Here is a 19,716-nt window from a genome sequence, read left to right on the forward strand (position 1 = left end):
AATTGGTGTTTTGGCAATCAGCACTAGGTCATCAGCAAAAAGCAGTCTTGACAGGATTTGTCCACCAATCCTAGGTGGAGGGGTTCTGATCTTATCCAGATTTCCCCCCCATCAGAGAGGAATAAGTTAAATAAAGTTGGAGCCAGCGGACATCCTTGCTTCAAGCCATTGAAAGTGTTAATTGGATTTGTCAAATGGCCTTGAGCATTAAGTCGTACTTGTACCGTGGTGGATTGATATAAAGCTTTAATCGCAGCTAGAAGATTATTCGGACAATTCCACTCCTCCATTTTAGACCATAAGAGATGTCGGTCAACGCTGTAAAAGGCTTTACGCAAATCCACATAGGACAAGTACATCTTGGAATTGTTCTTTAAGGCTGTACATTTCAGGAAATTTAACAAAAACAGATTTAGATCAGTTCCAGCACCTTTAGTGAACCCTGTTTGTCTGGGATCTTCTCTTCTCGCGTGGCTAATCCAGACTTGTAGTTGTTTTAGCAGAAATGCTGCTAATCATTTCCCGAAAGAGTCCAACAGTGCAATAGGGCGATAATTCACTGCGTAGGATGTATTGCCCTGTTTATAGATGGGGATAATTATTGCTGATTTCCAAGAGGTTGGAATTTATCTTATTCTCATTATCCGATTAAACAGTTTAAAACGACCTGCGGTAAAAGGCCAACCACGTTTGTTCTGAAATCACGTTGGCCATAGAAATAGTTTGCAAGGCCCCCGCCACATTTAGCATTTGCCAAATAGATCTAGAATCCTTTTTTGTCAGCGCTTGTAGCATGCGCACAGCAACATGCTGGAACATCGCAGTTTTGTGTCTTTTAAGCCACTTCTTATACTTATGCTTTCTTTTTTTCTTAAGCAGCATTTGTAGGGGTCTAATGAACCATTTATAAGCCTTAGAACCTTCCAGAGAAGCTTCTTCCCTTCAGAGATTTCCTTATCGAATACATGTTTGTATGGTTTAGTCACATCCCCAGATCTTTTTTGTATGTGCTCCCAAACTCCAGGAATAAAGGTATGTAGTTCACATCCCCCTCTCTGAATCAATTGGTCAGTGACTTTCTCAGACCATTTTTTTGAGTTCCTGAGATCTGAACTGAAGGCGGTTTGCCCCTTGGTTGGTTCAACATAGATAGGATCTGTGTCATGATACGACGAACTAGAGAGACCCTCCCAAGTAGGTTCTTAGAGGGAATGATCACTGGAAGCCTTTAGAACAATTTCAAATGAGTTTATGTCTTGAAGTAAAGAGTTGGAAACGAAGAAATAGTCCAAAATACTGGATGCCATACCATTAAACCAAGTAGGTCTGGGGGGACAATCTCCCATCATTTGTACATTCAGAATGTGAAGGTCACGGGAGGTCATCATCTCTAACAATGTAGCTGCTCTCCTGTCTCAGTTGGAAATCATCCCATTTCGCAGCGAGAGGACTGTAGTCTTATTTTTGATGCAAGGGCAGCTTAAGTCACCGCCTACTATTATTAAATGTGGATTAAGTTGTAAAACTGATTTGTCAATGGCCGATGTGATCTGTTCTTTAGGGAAATCCACAATCATAATGTCCTCAGATTGAAGGAATCGCAACAATGGAATATTGCCAAATAATTTTAGCACGTTAGAACAATTGAAAACAAGGCCATCATTCGCTGACAGCCAATATTCAACGCTAACAGTAAGGGCTCCTATGATGGACCCCTTTAATCCTTCATTGTCAAATACATTTCCTGGAGCGATATAAGTATGGATCGTTTTATGTGGGCCAAGTTGACGCATAAGAGATCTCGACAGTAGCAACAGGTCAGACTTTCTCATCATCTCTCCATTTGAAGGTTTAAAAGAATTAGTTTTTAGACAAATCATTTGTCTTTTTTCCGCAAGTGTCAAATAAGGACTTATCGGTTTAGTCCACTCTGACACTTTGTCAATTACCCTGCAGAAATGGGTCGTTATTGATTGTCTGCCTATTTATACTCACCCCTGAAACGATTTCTGGACTCTCTCCCTTTCAAAAGAGTCTGCCTCTGCTCTCGCCCCTGGCTCACCCAGCCCTTCTTGCAGCTAAGTACGACACAGCCCGTCTCTAACAGGACACTGCCCAAGATTCGAATTACGGCCTTCAAAGGACTCCCTTTGCAGCTACACCATTCTGTGGCCCAGCCGATGGTCCTCACCAGAAGCAGTCGCACAGGACAGCCCTCTCTCTCCAGCCAGCCAGAAGGAGCACCTCTCTCTCTCCCCAGGAAGCTAGCAGATTCCTCCTTCCTCCTTTCTCCCTATTTTAAACCTCTCAGTGAAAACAGCCTTGTTTCATATACCTCTGTAAAATGTTCTTTAACATTTCAGCCCATGTTTTTTTCCAGCCCCCAGCGATCTTTGGACAGTATTTTGCTAGAACGGCATCCTGAGATCCAGGGCAAAATGTTACACTTCATCTCCTCCTTCTTCCCTTTCCTGCACTACAAACTATGAACGCTTATTTTCAAGGACAATCGCGATGTTACAATGTGTGCTCTGAAACTCGCCTTGCAAGGCACTGCAGAATCCTTGTCAATTTTGCATTATTTTCTCAATCCTTATTTTCCGAATGCTGCCAAGTCTGTGTTCGTGCACCTGCCACGATGCCAGAACTTTTGTCCCTGTGGCCTACAAATCGAGCCCAATTCTAATCACCACAATACTAAGTGTTAGTAACCAATGCCACCCCTTGTAGTCCCCAATACTTTAGTGTTACTATCAAAGCACTACACTACACACAGCACATACTGCAAAAATTCTTTAGCTCATAACCTCTCCTGCAGGGAGGACACTTCCAGAGAGACCAATAGAGGTAATCACACATAGGAAAGCCTGACATGTAACTGAATTTGCCCAAACCCTGCAAGCTCTAAGAAGGCACTTGATGTTGGTCTGTCTTTACACAATATCAATCAACATGAACTTACCCCACCTCCTTTCCATCAAACAAGGGGATATAAGGGATTATTGCCTTTTCTATGTATCTCACCCTTTTGCCCCTCCATTCCACAACTTCTCCATCCCTCTATGCCCACACAGTAAGGTTCTTTTGTTTTGCACTCCATTCCTTTTGGGACAGACAGTCTTATAATGCTATTCAAGAGATTTTTCAATAGGCAATTTCTCCCAAGAAGCAAAGATGGATTGGGAAATGTAGACTGCAACTTGCGCTGTCTGACATGTAACTGACCCATACCAGCCATATTGACCTAGAAGAGGCAGTCTGCCTGTTTGAAAGTCTTCCCATTTCCAGATGTCGTCCCTAGCTACCAATTTCACCAGTAGAGCCTTGCTCTTTGACTATAAGGATACCTCATACATATCTCGCTATACTCATTCTAGCAGAGGGGAACTGGGAAGATTTGCCAACATGAAGTTGCCCAGCAACCTCGTACGCGCGGGCATGTCACTCTGCATGACATATTGATGACTACCTCAGCTCATCTGGTCTCCTCTACCAGTTATGAATTCAAGTTTCACCATTGGCATTTCACATGGTAAGAACCATGCTCACCTTTCTCACAATTCCTTCTCTCTAATACACACACATACACACCTTAGCCTTATACTTAACTGCTGTCATAAACAGTTTAATTCCTTTCCATTTTGCAATTTGCACTTCATATAAGCCGAAGTTCAGTACACACACAATAGTTATTTATAGCTTTGAATAATACACCCCTAAGTATGTTTTTATAGATTGAAATCGAAGGATGAAGTTTATAAAGGTTTCACAAAGAGTTTAATTTGCTTTTCATGATATTATTTGTGATTTGTCTTAATTTTCTAAATTTGCATATGTTGTGCATTATATTCATTATTTTATTGTTAACTTTCAAATGTGTTACTTTTATTTTATTCACTGCTTTGATATATGAACATTGCATGTAATCTTTTAACATCTATTTCATGGTTGCAAAATAATTCCTTATTCTCCTCTTAAGAAGCTCTATAAATCACTAGGATTGGAACACAGCTTATCCATGATATGTTCAATGATGATTCTTCATAGCTTGTTGATCGAATGTATGTGTAGTTTCAAGGTCACGCTTTGCCAAGAATAAAATGTTAATAATATGCCTTAGTGTAATTGCATCAGATTATATCTTCCAATTTTAGGAACAAAATTATTATCACATAAAGAAATGTATAGCTACTTGACAAACCCTACTTTCATACCACTTGAAGGTTACATGTACTATAACGGAATGTTTAATTAGAAGATATGTTCAGTAATCTATATGCATTGCCTGGCTGCAATATTTTTTAGGACCAGTTGTTCGTCTTCCTTTGATGCTTGACACTGGATTTTGATTTGCAGAAGTATTGTTATCTGCAACGAAATCCAATACAAATGTATTATAGACGTCCTCCTGGAAAAATCATCTAGTATCAAAAAACAAAAAAAAAAGGTTCTGCAGTTCCATCATACAAACATTCTCTCTCTTAGGATGCACGTGAAAATATAAATGTTATGTATTTAAATGAATTAAAGTAAGAGAACAGCACACTGTGATCAGTGCCCATGTTCCCCTCAACTTAGTCAATTTTCTTCAACTTCACATGGATGCCATTCTTGGACCGTAGAACTAGTTGAGGTATTAGAATTGGGGGGTTTGTTTCATCCGATGAAATTTCAAAGCGGAGCAGAGTTAAGGCAAGGGCCACTTTCATCTCGTTCATGGCAAAGTTCTGCCCGATGCAGTTCCTAATAGATTAAAGGGAAAAACAGCATTACAACCCATCTTTGAATATATGCAAGAAGCATATCTGATGTATTGTACACACCTAATGACAGGAAGAAATTCAATATATAAAATATAAAAAAGGTTTAAACATTGTAAAAGGACGCCAGTAACCAATATACCTGACTTTCTTTGCAATATGATTATGCTTAGGTTGATTACCCAGTATATTATTGTAAAGTATGCTAAAGATTATAGCAGAAGTGTTGTTTACAAGTTTAAAAAATGTAATTCATGAAAAATAAGGCTGTGTTGCTTCGGCAACAATATTCTGAGGAATGTTTTCAGTGCAACTGGAGATTGCACGAGTCATTAATGTGGAACGCTGTGAATGAACTGAAACTTCTGGATGATAAGAATAAGCCAGATGAAGGAGCATTGGTGTTCTTCACCATTACTTTGCACAGTGTGAGGGAAACTGGATCTACCTTATGATATTAACTGCATTACAGAGAGAACATTTAATACCCTTGGGGGCTTAATTTCTACCCATTAGGTGCATCACAGCCAGCCAGTCAGACAAATCCGATTTATTTTGGTATAAAAGAGGATACCATAACATCTCATACATTACATTCATTACCACAATGACGCAACAGAATATGTAAAATTATCAAACAACAATAATGATAAAATGTAATATAAATCAAATGATTGTATACTAGTTAAAATAAGACTTCCCAAACACATTTATTATATTAAAATTACATATAAACTGTAGATTGTGATATGTTACAAAAATAATGTATTCTGATAAAAAAACTTTCGGGATCTAATTCTCTGCGTTTTTCAAGCATTGCAATGGCCCCATGCTGACAACACTGACACAGTTTGAAAACACAATTACATTGAATGTACAGCTGTTCCAATAGGCTAATTTCTGATCCTGGGGTAAAGGTATTTCGCTCTCATTAATGCATAGATGGGCAAAATTGAAGACGATATTGATCCTTTTCTTCTGCCGCTTGGCAGAGTATGCAATTTTCTGTTCCTCCTTCACCCCATCTACTAACAAATGACGTTAAAAGTAAAATACAAATACAAAACTTTTAGCCATTTTTTATTTCTGTAGGTAGTGAGTTACCATTGCTTCATTGGAATTTTTGGAGAACCCCAATATATCCCAAGTCATGGTGTTTTGCGAAATTCCGTATGTATGTGCACCATGGTAGATTTTTACGAATCCTTTTGAGACAGCATGTCAGTAGAAGTTTTTCTTTAGTGGAGTAGATCAAGAACAGACCAAGGTCTGCTCCAAAAGAGCAGTGATTTTAGCTTTTCCTCGTAAACAATTCCATCAGCTCCCAGCTCAAGCATGAATGATACAATAGGCATGCTCATTCGAAGATGAAATAGTTTCTGGAGCAATAAGAGTTCTCTTTTCTCTAGAGGTGCCATTTGCCATTAAACAAAATCGCAATAGCATAAAACGTTGTAGATTGCACCTTGGCCTAATAAACTTCTAGAGATTGGGTTAATGGTGTTTCCCCAACGCTTTTTGTAAACATATAGAGTGCACCCCTAGACCTAGTCAATATTAGCTCACTTCTTAGTATTCAATCCACAGCCCCTTGTCATCTATATGTACACCTAACTAATCACAATAGTCCACTCTTTCCAGTGACACATCTCTTAGGGTTAATTTTATGCCCTTCATCTTCTTTTTGGCCCAGATTAGATATTTTCTCTGTGAGATATTGATTTTGAAACCCATCAGGTTGGAGAATAAATCAAATACAGTCAAGGTTTTTTGTAGGCCTTTCGGGGTCTTGATTATCAAAACTGAGTCATCTGTAAAAAGCAAGAGGCCATTTGGGTCCCCTGCAAGGTACGGGGCAACCAGTTTCAAGGAAATCATGATTTTTGACAACTTGTTGATATAAAGCAGGATTGTCCAACTCCACGCCTCGAGGGCCGGAAATGTGACAGGATGTCCGATATCCCTCATTAATATTCATGAGGAGAAAATATGCATACATTTAGAATCATTGCTTGGACAACCCTGATATAAAGACAAAAACTAAAGTGGGACCAAGACGCAACCCTATATTACCCCTCTCATGACAGGGAAAGGTGAGGTGGTTTTGCCTCCTAATCCATACCATACTGCAGCATAATTGTCACCATAGAGATTTCATATAGGGGTGATTAGATGTATGTGGGCACATAGGATGTTTAAGATATTCCACAGTTCTCTTTTAGGGATGGCATCAAATGCTGTCCGTGGATCTTTATAAATCAGATTGTACATTATTTTTGCAGAAATGTTAATTGAAAGACGTAGTCAGTAATGCTGATGCCAGTTCTAAACCCTGCTTGTAGATCAGATAACACCTGTGTGGATGCTGAGGTAAACCCTCCCCATACATTTTGCATTTATATCAATTGGGAAAATCGGTCTATAATTACTCGAATCGTTATGATCCCCTTTTTTATAAACAGGAATGATCTCAGGATCCAGGTTTTGGGAACTTGATTTTTGTTCTGTATGTCATTGTACAGTTTGCATAGGAAGGGGATCAAAATGACAGGTTCCGACTGAAACAATTCAGATGGTAATCTATCCAGATTATGAGCTTTGTTGGGGATCTGGGAAAACAATGCCAATTCGGCTCCTTTTATGGTGATGCCAATTGGATTTTTGATAAAAAACTTTGTTGCTACGAGAAAGGCATTTAGAATAACAGATTTATTGTACAGAGTGGAAAAATGATGCTTCCACATATCATTTGTAATGTGGATATTTGTTGTGGTAGAGTGTTGTGCTGAACCATCACCAAATATTTGCCAGAATTTCTAACTATCTTTGTTGTTGCTGGCACATTGTATTTACTTATTTGCTGTTTATTTACCTGGCTATTCATTTATTATATTCCTTTCTCAGTTCTATAATATCACGGCTGCCTCTTTTTGATGTTCTTTAACTGTAGTTATGAGATGAATTGTACATTGGTTACATTCTTGTACGAACCATGTATCTGAGTGAGGATTCTCTTCTTCATTGACTTTGGGAGGTGTTATATGCATCTGTTTTAATACCTCAGTGAGCACACCCCATATGTTATTTGGGATAATACTGACATACATTTAAAAATCTTATTACAGAATGGGTAGAATTGCCAGATACATGTCGGGAATATTGTTATGGGTGATGACATTAGCCCACTTCACCCTCTTCCTAGACCGGGAGAGTAGGATATAATTGGGTGTATCTGGGTTGGCCATTGGCCTATTGTCTCTCTAACACAGTACAGCTTGAAGAAGGTCATGATGATTCTCTGATCTTGGGATAACACTAAAGGTATTATTCAGCTTCCAACTCTACATGTTAACCAAAATGTAATCAATCCTGGATCTGCGCATTGATAATCTAAATGGAAAGTTCACTGAACTTTCTCCAGGTAGGCACCCATTGCATGGCCCACTCACTTTGGAAAGAACATTCTGGATTTCAACATACATCATAGGCAAAATAATTAATATGTCTAAACGAGCACAACAGTTGTCACACAAGTTCTAACATGGGAATGGCAATCAGGAACAAACTAGAAACACAACTTTTATGACAGACACTACAACTCCCAGAAAACACTGGGGCTAAATTTAGCTCGTTGAGCATTACGTACCACTTTAGTCCAGTCTAGTAATCAGTGTAATATGACGTAATAGATCTCACAGGGTTATATATACGGCTAGCATGCATTTGCGCACTATATCGCATTTAACACTACAACTCCCAGAATGCTAATCTGATCATATGATCTACACCGACATATAACCTCAAGTCACATGACCATAAATAGAGAGAAAGGTTCGAAAACACGCGCGGCTCGGGCAGAGATTGCAGCGTTTATGTTGGAGTGAAGGAACATCACCAGTAAGGTATGGAGGCAATGAGAGAGGTCACAATATCCATTAGTAAATGGGTTAAGTTACATACACTGATACAATATTTCTCACGTAGGTTACCTTCGAGAAGTTGGGGACGGGACAACGAGGGGCCCAGTACTATAACATACACTACCTACAGTGCAAAGAGGTAACTTTTTGAATTTAAGTGAAGGAATCAGACGAAAACATGATGCGCGACCATATTCTGATAGAAATTATCCAATCATTACTCATGACAGAACGAAGACCGATTAGAAGTTACAGATGCCAGTCACCTTTGAACTGAGAAACATATAAGAAACACAGGTAGGAATACTGGTTCCCACACGGGTTTATATTTATTGATTTGATCCCCGGTTTAAATCACTAGTTAATACAGATATTATTGTCATTCACAGCACATCAGATTGCTACTTCACTAGATGACGTTTTCACCATTCCACACCAAGAAGGGATGCTTGAAGTTCTGAAATTGAAGAATAATGAAATAGCTATACTTTGAAGTTATTTGTTGACTGTGAATTAATAATAAGTTAAGAAAACATTGTGTTTATATTGATAAGTTATTGCTCCTGAAGAAGAGAGGCACACTCTCGAAACGCGTAGAGCTCTGAATTAGGAAGGTTTTTCCCTTTTTAGTGTATTATTGTATATTCTTTTCGAGTGAATTAAAACTCGAACATTCTTTTTTGTTATGTAAATAGTATTAAAATACTATTATGCCTTCATAAAGATTTTGTGAAACTTTTATGTATATTGAAACAAATTATTTCATGTTTGGATATGTAATATCTGTACAAAAGAGTGGCCTAATTGATAATTTATAATCCTTAAAATTAACAACCAGTGAACAAAAAAGTATATTATATTTTGTTTGGACTTTTTATCCAATACCCAGAGGTGTGCAGGGGACGGGAGTTCCCATTGTTAATGGGAACACCATTCTGTTCCCCTTTTTTATAAACAGGAATGATCTCAGGATCCAGGTTTTGGGAACTTGATTTTTGTTCTGTATGTCATTGTACAGTTTGCATAGGAAGGGGATCAAAATGACAGGTTCCGACTGAAACAATTCAGATGGTAATCTATCCAGATTATGAGCTTTGTTGGGGATCTGGGAAAACAATGCCAATTCGGCTCCTTTTATGGTGATGCCAATTGGATTTTTGATAAAAAACTTTGTTGCTACGAGAAAGGCATTTAGAATAACAGATTTATTGTACAGAGTGGAAAAATGATGCTTCCACATATCATTTGTAATGTGGATATTTGTTGTGGTAGAGTGTTGTGCTGAACCATCACCAAATATTTGCCAGAATTTCTAACTATCTTTGTTGTTGCTGGCACATTGTATTTACTTATTTGCTGTTTATTTACCTGGCTATTCATTTATTATATTCCTTTCTCAGTTCTATAATATCACGGCTGCCTCTTTTTGATGTTCTTTAACTGTAGTTATGAGATGAATTGTACATTGGTTACATTCTTGTACGAACCATGTATCTGAGTGAGGATTCTCTTCTTCATTGACTTTGGGAGGTGTTATATGCTTCTGTTTTAATACCTCAGTGAGCACACCCCATATGTTATTTGGGATAATACTGACATACATTTAAAAATCTTATTACAGAATGGGTAGAATTGCCAGATACATGTCGGGAATATTGTTATGGGTGATGACATTAGCCCACTTCACCCTCTTCCTAGACCGGGAGAGTAGGATATAATTGGGTGTATCTGGGTTGGCCATTGGCCTATTGTCTCTCTAACACAGTACAGCTTGAAGAAGGTCATGATGATTCTCTGATCTTGGGATAACACTAAAGGTATTATTCAGCTTCCAACTCTACATGTTAACCAAAATGTAATCAATCCTGGATCTGCGCATTGATAATCTAAATGGAAAGTTCACTGAACTTTCTCCAGGTAGGCACCCATTGCATGGCCCACTCACTTTGGAAAGAACATTCTGGATTTCAACATACATCATAGGCAAAATAATTAATATGTCTAAACGAGCACAACAGTTGTCACACAAGTTCTAACATGGGAATGGCAATCAGGAACAAACTAGAAACACAACTTTTATGACAGATACGAGGCATAGGGCAGCAGCATTCTCACCAAACAGGTAACAGGAAGAAACGCTACATTGGCAACACTGCCAACAAGTCAAAAGAGGAGAATCTACAAGTCACATCAGGAAATCTGTAAACCACCCAACCACATCACACCGCCAGTTAAAGATCAGATTGGATTGGTTTTTAGTGTAGCACAGTAGATCCCTCCGAATCCTCTCTGTGTGATTTCCCCTAATTAGTAGATCTTATGGCTGAGGAAGTACAGTGAAGGCAATTATTCTCCAGCATGAGGTCTAGTATGCCACTTCAGTGCTGTTAGATAAGCAAAGATTCTCTGGCCTTACTTCCTAATATGTCTTATACTCTTGATTTTCAATCATCTGGTTGCACACCATCTGATATATTGGTAGATTCGGAATGCCGATAGTGATGAAGTCAAGGTGGAAGGCGATTATAATGCCCATAAACACAACTTGTTTTTTCAAGGCAGGTGTTCACAACTCAATCAAGGTGGGCAATGGCTACTGCTCACCAGCAAACTGATTTGGGGATAGAGTGACGTGACTTTGTCAAAAATTAAGATTTCTCTTTCTTGATTTCTTTCATTGATTAAGGAAAGACTGGGATTAGGTACAAGATGAATTGATTTCTGGATCTGAAAGGGTATTCAATCTAGAATCTGGATTAATGAAAGACTGGGATTAGGTACAAGATGCATTGATTTCTGGATCCGAAATCTAGAATCTAGAATCTGGATCTTTCAACCTCATTTTGGAAAGTGGTAAATCTTTGTGTGAAATCGAGGCATAATGCTTGCATACCTCGATTTACATCTCTGCCCCATTTTGCCAAGGCAGAGGAGAGTCACGGAGGAGTGATAAGATCTCTCCCATGCTGACCTTCACTGTCTTGTCAGTGCACCTCGTTTCATGCCAGCATGGCATTTAAATGTGAAGTGAAATTAAGGGGCTCCTATGGAATCTTCCTTGGTTTTCCAGCGGGTGAATTCCCGGCAGATTACATAGGAATCCATTAGTAAACACTGCCAGTAAAGCGTATTTGCAGGCCACATTTACTTTTTCAGCAGACAGAGAGGAACATTTACCAACAACAGCGAGTTTGCCTGGCTTTTCCCCTCTGCCTTGCAAATATATCAAATGTGCATGCAGGAGAACCAAAAGCATTTTGTGCGAACGTTGGTGGTCCAGAGCATGCAATTAACATTTGATTTGAAATTACCCTGTAAGTTTAATCGTCATTCGACCAAATTGACACATTATTATCGCCATCAGTCACTGTTGTTGGTTCTGTAGTTTGCAACACACAAAGAGGATGCATAGGAAAGGCACAGAAAGTCAACGTAAACAAAAAGTGCAACACGCATTGGCAAATTCAACAGTTTCTGGTTTTGTCTGGGCATGAGATTCCAGGCACTGGCATACGGGTACTACCAGGCTGAAAGATGGTAACAGCTGGCAAATGGTGCTAGAACATAGGGCATACTATGGCAATGCCTGACACATGCCTGTCTAATGCTTATAAAATAGCCAAAACAGTTGGTTGACCTATTCAGTGGAAGGAAGAGATTCAAGGAGATGCAGACTACTTATAAATCAAGTGGCTAAAGGCGCAATCGGTTAAGCCTGTTTTATTACATCAGTAGCTGGTGTATAGCAGTACTCAAGTCATTACCTGCTCAGACAGCACAGAGCTGGACTCAAGCGATAACCGGGGCATTTGTTTTGGGCAGGTAGTTGGTGGGAACAGCATTGCCATTAACCTGGCCAATGAGTTGACAAATACTCAAACAACATACACAGGACCTATACCACTCATCACATTTCAATTCTCTTCAATCTTCACTTTCCATGACAATAATTTGGCTTTATATGCAGTACTTAAAGCACCACCTAATAGCCAACATTAAAAAAAGGGGTGGCAACAAAAGTAGTGAGGGCTCTTGTTTGCAAGGCTGCTTACCGAATAGGCTGAAAACTATTTTCACAGGGCAGGCCTTGATAAATATTTAAAATCCTGCCATGCCTGCAGCTTGAGTACTACTCGAACTAAGGGAAAGAACTGTACCCATGAAATTGATGGCATAATATTTTCTGTATTGAAAAACTGTGGTGAAGCATAAAGAAAAATGATGAGCAACTTCAATGTGCCTTTTCAATATTCGCATCCTGGACCCACTGGGATATAATTCCCTATCGACCGCAGATAGTACACGATGCCCCACATGTGAAGTACCATTAGGCGTTGCTAATATGAGGTTTACACTACATTTGAGTACGAGGCTTTGAGTTTGTAATAGCTTGCTGGTGCCATTTAGGGTTAGAATAATTCTAATAGTTAGGATTTGAGTTAGGGTTATGATACATGATGCTAGTTTATATTATGTCATCCATCACCATCGGAGTAGTCTTACAGCGCCTGGCTTTCTCCGAAAGTTGGCATTTTGCGAGCCTGCATGGGAGTCAACAGACCTTATTCTGTAGAAAGGAAGAAGTGGGTTGTGGAGGAGGTGATAGGAAAGAAAAATAAGACAATAGAATGACCAAAATCAGAGAAGACAAACAATGGGGATGGGTCGCAAGGTATAAGGTTGTCAAAGTAGGGATGTGTGTTTCCTAAATATGATTAGTTATGGTAAGCATCAGTGAAGGACTCAGGACAGTACAGCTCGGTTTAGAAGAACGTTTTATTGTGATGTCAATATCTAGACCAGAAGAAGCACGGTAGTGGATGTGGTTACTTGGCAAGTGGTTGCGTGATGGATACGCAATTGACCATCAACTGAGTCCCAGGATAAGGCACGAGTGTGAATTAGTGTTTGGACTGTTGCAGAATTATATTAATATGAGTAACTTTGCATATGTTTATTAAAGAGATAATCCTTGTAACCCACAAGTCAGCCGCTCACTAATGATCTGTGTCTTATTGGACAGTGGTGACAGAGAAGTGCAGAAGGTGTTACAGGACTCTGTCTACTATTGGCTCAATATAGACTCAGGAAAATAGATGAGCATGACCACTCATGAATAAAAATGAGCTGTGAGTTGGCCGGCTCCAAGCTAACTACACTGGAATGGCAAAAATGTATATATACATTTGAAGCTCAACATTGAGTGATTTATCAGGCTCCTCTCCCCCCGGAAGAGGTGAGTGGTTGTGGCTGCAACAGCGTGCGATGTCACAGGCACCGGGTACCAATGAGGCTTCCCATCCTCACCAGTCCCTCACTTCTCATCTGTCCGGTCACGAAGGTTAAAAAAATAGCCAATATCTTGAAGTATGTATCGATGCTTCATCTGCATTGTCCTTACTACTTTATCGCTGAGTCTTTACTCTCCACAAAGCTTCTTTAGTAGTTGGTCCAGTGCTTGCTGCTGAAGCCATTGAGCTTGGAGTATAGGGAGCTGCCTCGTTCAGGGTCTGGCTGTTGCCACCTACGCTGCTGCCGGCCGTTGTGTCTCGGAAGGCATTGTCATCAACAGACACATCTGGCCTCATGCCCCACGCCACTACCAGCTCCATTTCCCACCATCAGAAGTCCATTAAAGAACCATGTTACAGAGAATATGATTATTTTCTAATCTCCTCACATTGGTACTCTTCCTCAACACTGGAACATGATCTAGCAGCCTGCCACACTATTGGGTTCAACCTTGTAAATTTCAAATATATGTAAATACCTTGAAAATTATTTTGCTGACTAATTACCATGGCACATTTACAAAATATAATACATCCCATGCATGCCTGAATCACAGAGTCAAAATCATCATCCAGAAAGTTGCAGTGTGGACATTGGGTTCAGGGGTGTCTGACGTGGAGTATTGTGACATACTGACCAGGGTAACACAACATCTTGCTTTTGCCACACCAGTTCTAGGCAACATGGATACATTTTTTTTGCAGTATGTATAGGTCTCAGTGATCACTCCTCTGTGGTCTTTCTTTAGAAAAGGCAGAAGCAGCCCAATTCCCTGGCAGCTTCTACCTTCACCAACAGTCATTGACAGGAGATGGCCACATATTGACTTCCAGGTAACTAGAATTAATTGTGTGCACTGCTGCTTTTAGATGGTAGCTGTGCAATAAGAGTGTACAAATATTTAAGAAAGGACACTTAACCTTCTTGTTCATTATTGGCTTCTGTGAGGGATCAGAAATGAGAGGCAGACACAAAGTTGTAATGTTTCTGTCTCTATCCTAAAGAGAGTTTACCTGCCTAGGAAATCAGAACTAAAAATCAGAACTAAAGCTCATAATGTGTCTTGTTGTTAAAATTAGGCAAACTATCCTCATATCCAAAATGTATCTGACCCTCACACTAAAAATGAACAACTAAAGGTGCAAGGTAAATGTCTCTGCTTTAGATTCAGCAAAAAGCTTGTAAAAAATATGTATGTAAATCCAACAAAACAATCCTTGCATCCAGGAATGATTCCCTTCTCCTGAACTGTCTCAGGTAGAATATTTTTTAAGGATGATGAGAAACATTTATTTTCCAAACAATGGTTCCTTAAGAGTAGTAGACATGTCTCTTTTACACAACACCTTCTTAAGAATGATGAATAAGTGTCTTTTCCAAGCAAATGTAGCTCTTCTATACAGTAACTTTTAAAAGATGGTCTCCTGGTATATTCTCCTGCCAAGAACCTTTTCACAGTGTCTTTTCCCTTCACATACACTAGATGAATTATAAGGTGCACTCACCTGCCAGGAATACACCTCTGGGCTTTGACGATCCTGTGGTATACTCTCCTGCCAAGTATCTTTCCCCAAAAGGCTCGCTGCATGATGTACTTCTTTAACCAGGTCTTCTTAGTACCTTTTCAGTTTCTTTCTGTTTAAGTATAACACAGTTGTACTCCTTCACTGTTTATACTTTGTTGGCTCTGGGTTTTACTTGTTCCAACTTCCCCCATACTGATATTTGATATATGGAGACTTGTTCAAGCTTTGTTTGTTAACTTCGTTGTTAGTATTCATTGGCTTGTGGCAATATTTGTTCCAATATTGTCCATATTGATTCCTCATATATGAATACTTGTACAGATTTTGCATTTCAACTTCTTCATTAGTGTTCAATTGCTTTTGGCAACTTTAACTCCAGTTTTCCCCATATCAACATTTCAAATATGGAGACTTGTGTAGATTCTGTCTTTCAATTTTATTGGGTTGATATTCAAAACAAGTTTTCAATTGTCTGTACACCTGTCGGTACACCCCGGGGATCACAATACTTCTGGGCAGACTCATCACTGTTTGCTGGCATTTCCCCACCGCAGCGTATGGCTGTGGCAAAGTACTTACTTCAGAAAAGTGTTTCCTGCTCTGAAGAGCCCTTTGCAGTTCTGCTGTCGACTTCTCATTCACTTGTTGGTTTAACTGCTGATCTTGAATGCGACCACATACCCAAACCCATCTGTGCTACTGCTGGCTTCCCAGCGGTCCTCATTGGGCACCTGTTGTGCTTCTCCCGGTCTCTCGCCTTTACAGTAGGAAGCACTTGCCTCCTTCAGCACAGTCTGCTCTCGGGCATCTGCCTTCAGTTCTGCGTCCTGCGTTCACCTGCCCTGCATCTCTCCTCTCCACCTTTTCTTTTAACTTGAAGAGACACACCATTTTTACATGTCCCACACAGCTGATTTCCATCAGAACAACTAGTCTGCACATTTAGCTTGTTGTTTCTTTTAATCTACATTAACTTCTTCTTCCTCTTCCTCATGTCAGTACATGAGGTTTTATGGGAGTTCGAGTCCGTAGGATTATTGTGTTTTTAAAATTGTATTTCTTTGGATTTTTGTTTAAATCAAAACCATCGGAAACAGGAGGTGTTACACATGTGTTATGTTCATATGAGGTGCAAATGGTATCCTGTCTAGGGTGTTTGGCAGGAAGGGGTTTTAGGGTTTTACAACTGGAAGGACTTGTACATTGACAACATGCCATCAGGAATTTAGGAATGAAAGGGTCTTCTTCAAATGGAATGGAAGAATATTGAGTCTCTTAATGGGGTCACCACATCTCCCCGACAGCCATCTTCTTCAATATGATCCTCCCTCATAATATCACCCCGGGGTCAGGATCCGGTAGCGGCCGCCATCCTCTGGCCACATGGGAGGAGATCTTAGGCTGGGGATCAGTGTTGACCCCACAGGATTCATCACACTTCCCTTTCATGAACATTCTTGACCAGGTTAACCTGTAGATCCCTCTGTTTTAATGTTACCTTCTTTTTCTAATTGACTGTATTTGCGCATAGTGCATTGTGTTTCATCAACTCGGCAATTGCTATAGTTTTCTCAAGTATGGACCTCCACACATTCACAGGTATTCTTGTACTGTGGAATTTTTGGTGTGGATTATTTTTTGGCCCCTTATGTGTTAATTTGACCCAATGACTGATCCAAATTTACATGAAAGAGCCAACTTGTGCAAGACTGAGATCTAGTCTTCTACTCCTTCATCCAGTGTTTTCTCTGGAGTACAAATGGATCCTGTTAATGGTAATGTTGACATTGGGTAGGTCAATGGGAGCCAGGTGGGGTGTTGGGAAAGTCAAGACTGGGCTATAAAAGCCAAACCAGCACAGAGGAGATTGGGGGAAATCAGGTGAAGCAGTGGTGTATCAAGAGACCAGGTAGAATGCGGATGGTGGGGTGCAGTGGTGAGGAGAGTGTGGCAGTGTTCTGAGAGAGTGCAGGTAATGTATTGTGTGTGGGTTGAGAGTAGTAGCATTGAGTACAGTGTGCTGAGGGTTCGTGAAAGGTGAATGAAAGAAAGGTGGGAGATGATCAGGGAGGGGAATACCTGTAGGGAGATTTAGAGAGAGCATGAGAGTAAGAGGTGGTGGGTGTGTGACAGAGAATAGGAATGGTTATTGGGAAGGACCGACGAGACAGTGAGTAAGATCATGAGACAGAGGAGTAGTCAGAGCTTAATGAGGAACAATGGCAAGAGGAGAGGGGTGCAGGTAGAGGGAGAGAGGTACAGAGAGAGGGGAGAAGAGAGGTGCAAGTAGTGAGAAGGTGACAAGCATGAGGGGAGATGAGAAGGAAAGAGAAGACAGAAGGAGAGGAAGAGAAGTGAGAGGAGAAGGAAAGAGGTACAGGTAGAGAGAGCCAGAGCAAGAGAGAGAGAGAGAGAGAGAGGGGGAGAATAGGAAGATTACAGAGAAAGTAGAGTGGAGATAGACCAGAGGTATCCCTTAGAACATTCTTGAGGGAGAGAGATGGAAAAGGCCATGCCTTTGCATGCCCGTCAATATTAGAAAGTCTTAGTAGCATTTACCTTACTTTGGAGTACATTGGGGAGATTCTGGGTTTACAGATTCCTAGGATAGGGTGGGGGAAATTCAAATGTAGATCGAGAGAGGAGTAGGTTTCCCTTAGTTTCAACCATCCCAGATTTCCCAGACCAGTTCTTCAAAACTTTAATAAACACCATGAACCGACTATCTTTGTCTGTGGATTTCTGAGGCCATCTGTGATATCTATGAATACCCTTCCAAAACCCAAAACACTCTTAATGACCTGGATGCCCCATGCAAAAAACAAAGAAAACATAATTCACCTAAAGTCTGCCCAGATAAAATTGAAGTGGTAAGACAAGACACTGCCCACATGCAGCAATCTCTCACTCAATGGAGAGGTATAAGGACCTTCCAGATATTTTCAGAGACAGGAGAGCAAGGTTAATCGACCTTAAATCATATAATTTCCCCCACATCCAGAACTCAGACAAGCTGGAAAGAATTCTCTCCATTATCACTGGAAACATTCCAAAAGACTGTCACAACTATCAAACAATTGAGCCACACAAGTGATTGCATACCTTACTCACTGATGTCAGCATACATCCAAAGACTGGGTTAGTAATGGATCCAAATCATTTGGCTTTGAGTGTATTGCCCAATAGCCTAAAAGCGAGTCAGGTCACCGCTCAAAGAAATCCTCCAATGACAGAGCTAACCTAAACAACAACTGCCTGATGCAACCTCTGCTAAACCATTGAGCGCTACCCCGCAATGCAACTGTACAAGTATCACATATAAAAGAGCCTACTGGGGACTTCCTGTTCCGCATTTAAAGTGGGCCACAGCGCATAGTCTCCCAACTCTCAGGTGTTTGCACTGTGTATTGTAACAGCCAAGAGATCCACAGATGACGTGAGACACATTTTAATGTATCTAATACATTATTTTGTATTAATCATGAGATTCGGGATGACTAAAGCACTAGAAGCACCACGGATGGGAATGGAAATAGCAAACAAAGCAATACAGCAATCAACAAGGTCCTTAAAATCCTTTTGAACCGTGGTCTTCATTCTTTCCCTGTCTCCACCTCCTAGGTGATTCAAAAAGTTACTCGCAGTCTCTGGGATTTTATGTTGTCGCAAACACTGCTCTCTTCACTCTCTGTCTTTCTTTCCTGGTGCAGGAACTGTCCGTCTCTTGTGTTGGATCTGTTACAAGGCACCAACGTCCAGTACACTTTGTTTGACGTAGGTCAGGCATCAGATTGACCATAAACAGGAGAAAGATAGGGTACTCAGTCTTTCTGTCGTAGGTGTCACATCCCTCAGACTCTGGTCTCTGACTTGATTTTGGCTCTAAATCTGGATTGTCGCGACCAGTTTCAAATGGTATTACTCAATCTTGCCGACCTACGCTTTTGCTGAATTACTTTTTGCCGAATTCTGTATCATTCTTTTTTACAGTAAAATACAGATGAAAATTTATGGTAAGGTATATAGAAGGTGCATGTGTGGGGTCCCCCCCCCATTATGCGGTAAAACATTTGGCAAATTTGGTAAAAAATATTCAGCAAAAGTGTCGGTTGGTAAAAGAAGTCATCAAACATTCATAGATCCCTTATAAGAATCCCCCTCACCCAGATTGTTAAGTGGTCGCGTGCTTTGGCATCCCTGCCATCCCTGCAGGACTTC

General features: G+C 40.2%; 1 protein-coding gene across 1 annotated transcript in view; it reads right to left on the bottom strand.

Annotated features, from left to right (window-relative positions):
* Nucleotides 1–3,725: 3,725 nt before the first annotated feature.
* The window catches only part of LOC138548018 (cytochrome P450 4B1-like), a 312,989-nt gene continuing 296,998 nt past the window's right edge, over nt 3,726–19,716 (bottom strand). The window contains exon 12 of the mRNA XM_069642250.1: nt 3,726–4,743. Coding sequence (XP_069498351.1) covers nt 4,575–4,743 — 169 coding nt within the window. The 3' untranslated portion in view covers nt 3,726–4,574. The remainder of the gene's footprint in view (nt 4,744–19,716) is intronic.

The sequence above is a fragment of the Ambystoma mexicanum genome, chromosome 1q (genome assembly GCF_040938575.1).
Source record: "Ambystoma mexicanum isolate Mex_15411 chromosome 1q, UKY_AmexF1_1, whole genome shotgun sequence".
In the NCBI taxonomy this organism is placed as follows: domain Eukaryota; kingdom Metazoa; phylum Chordata; class Amphibia; order Caudata; family Ambystomatidae; genus Ambystoma; species Ambystoma mexicanum.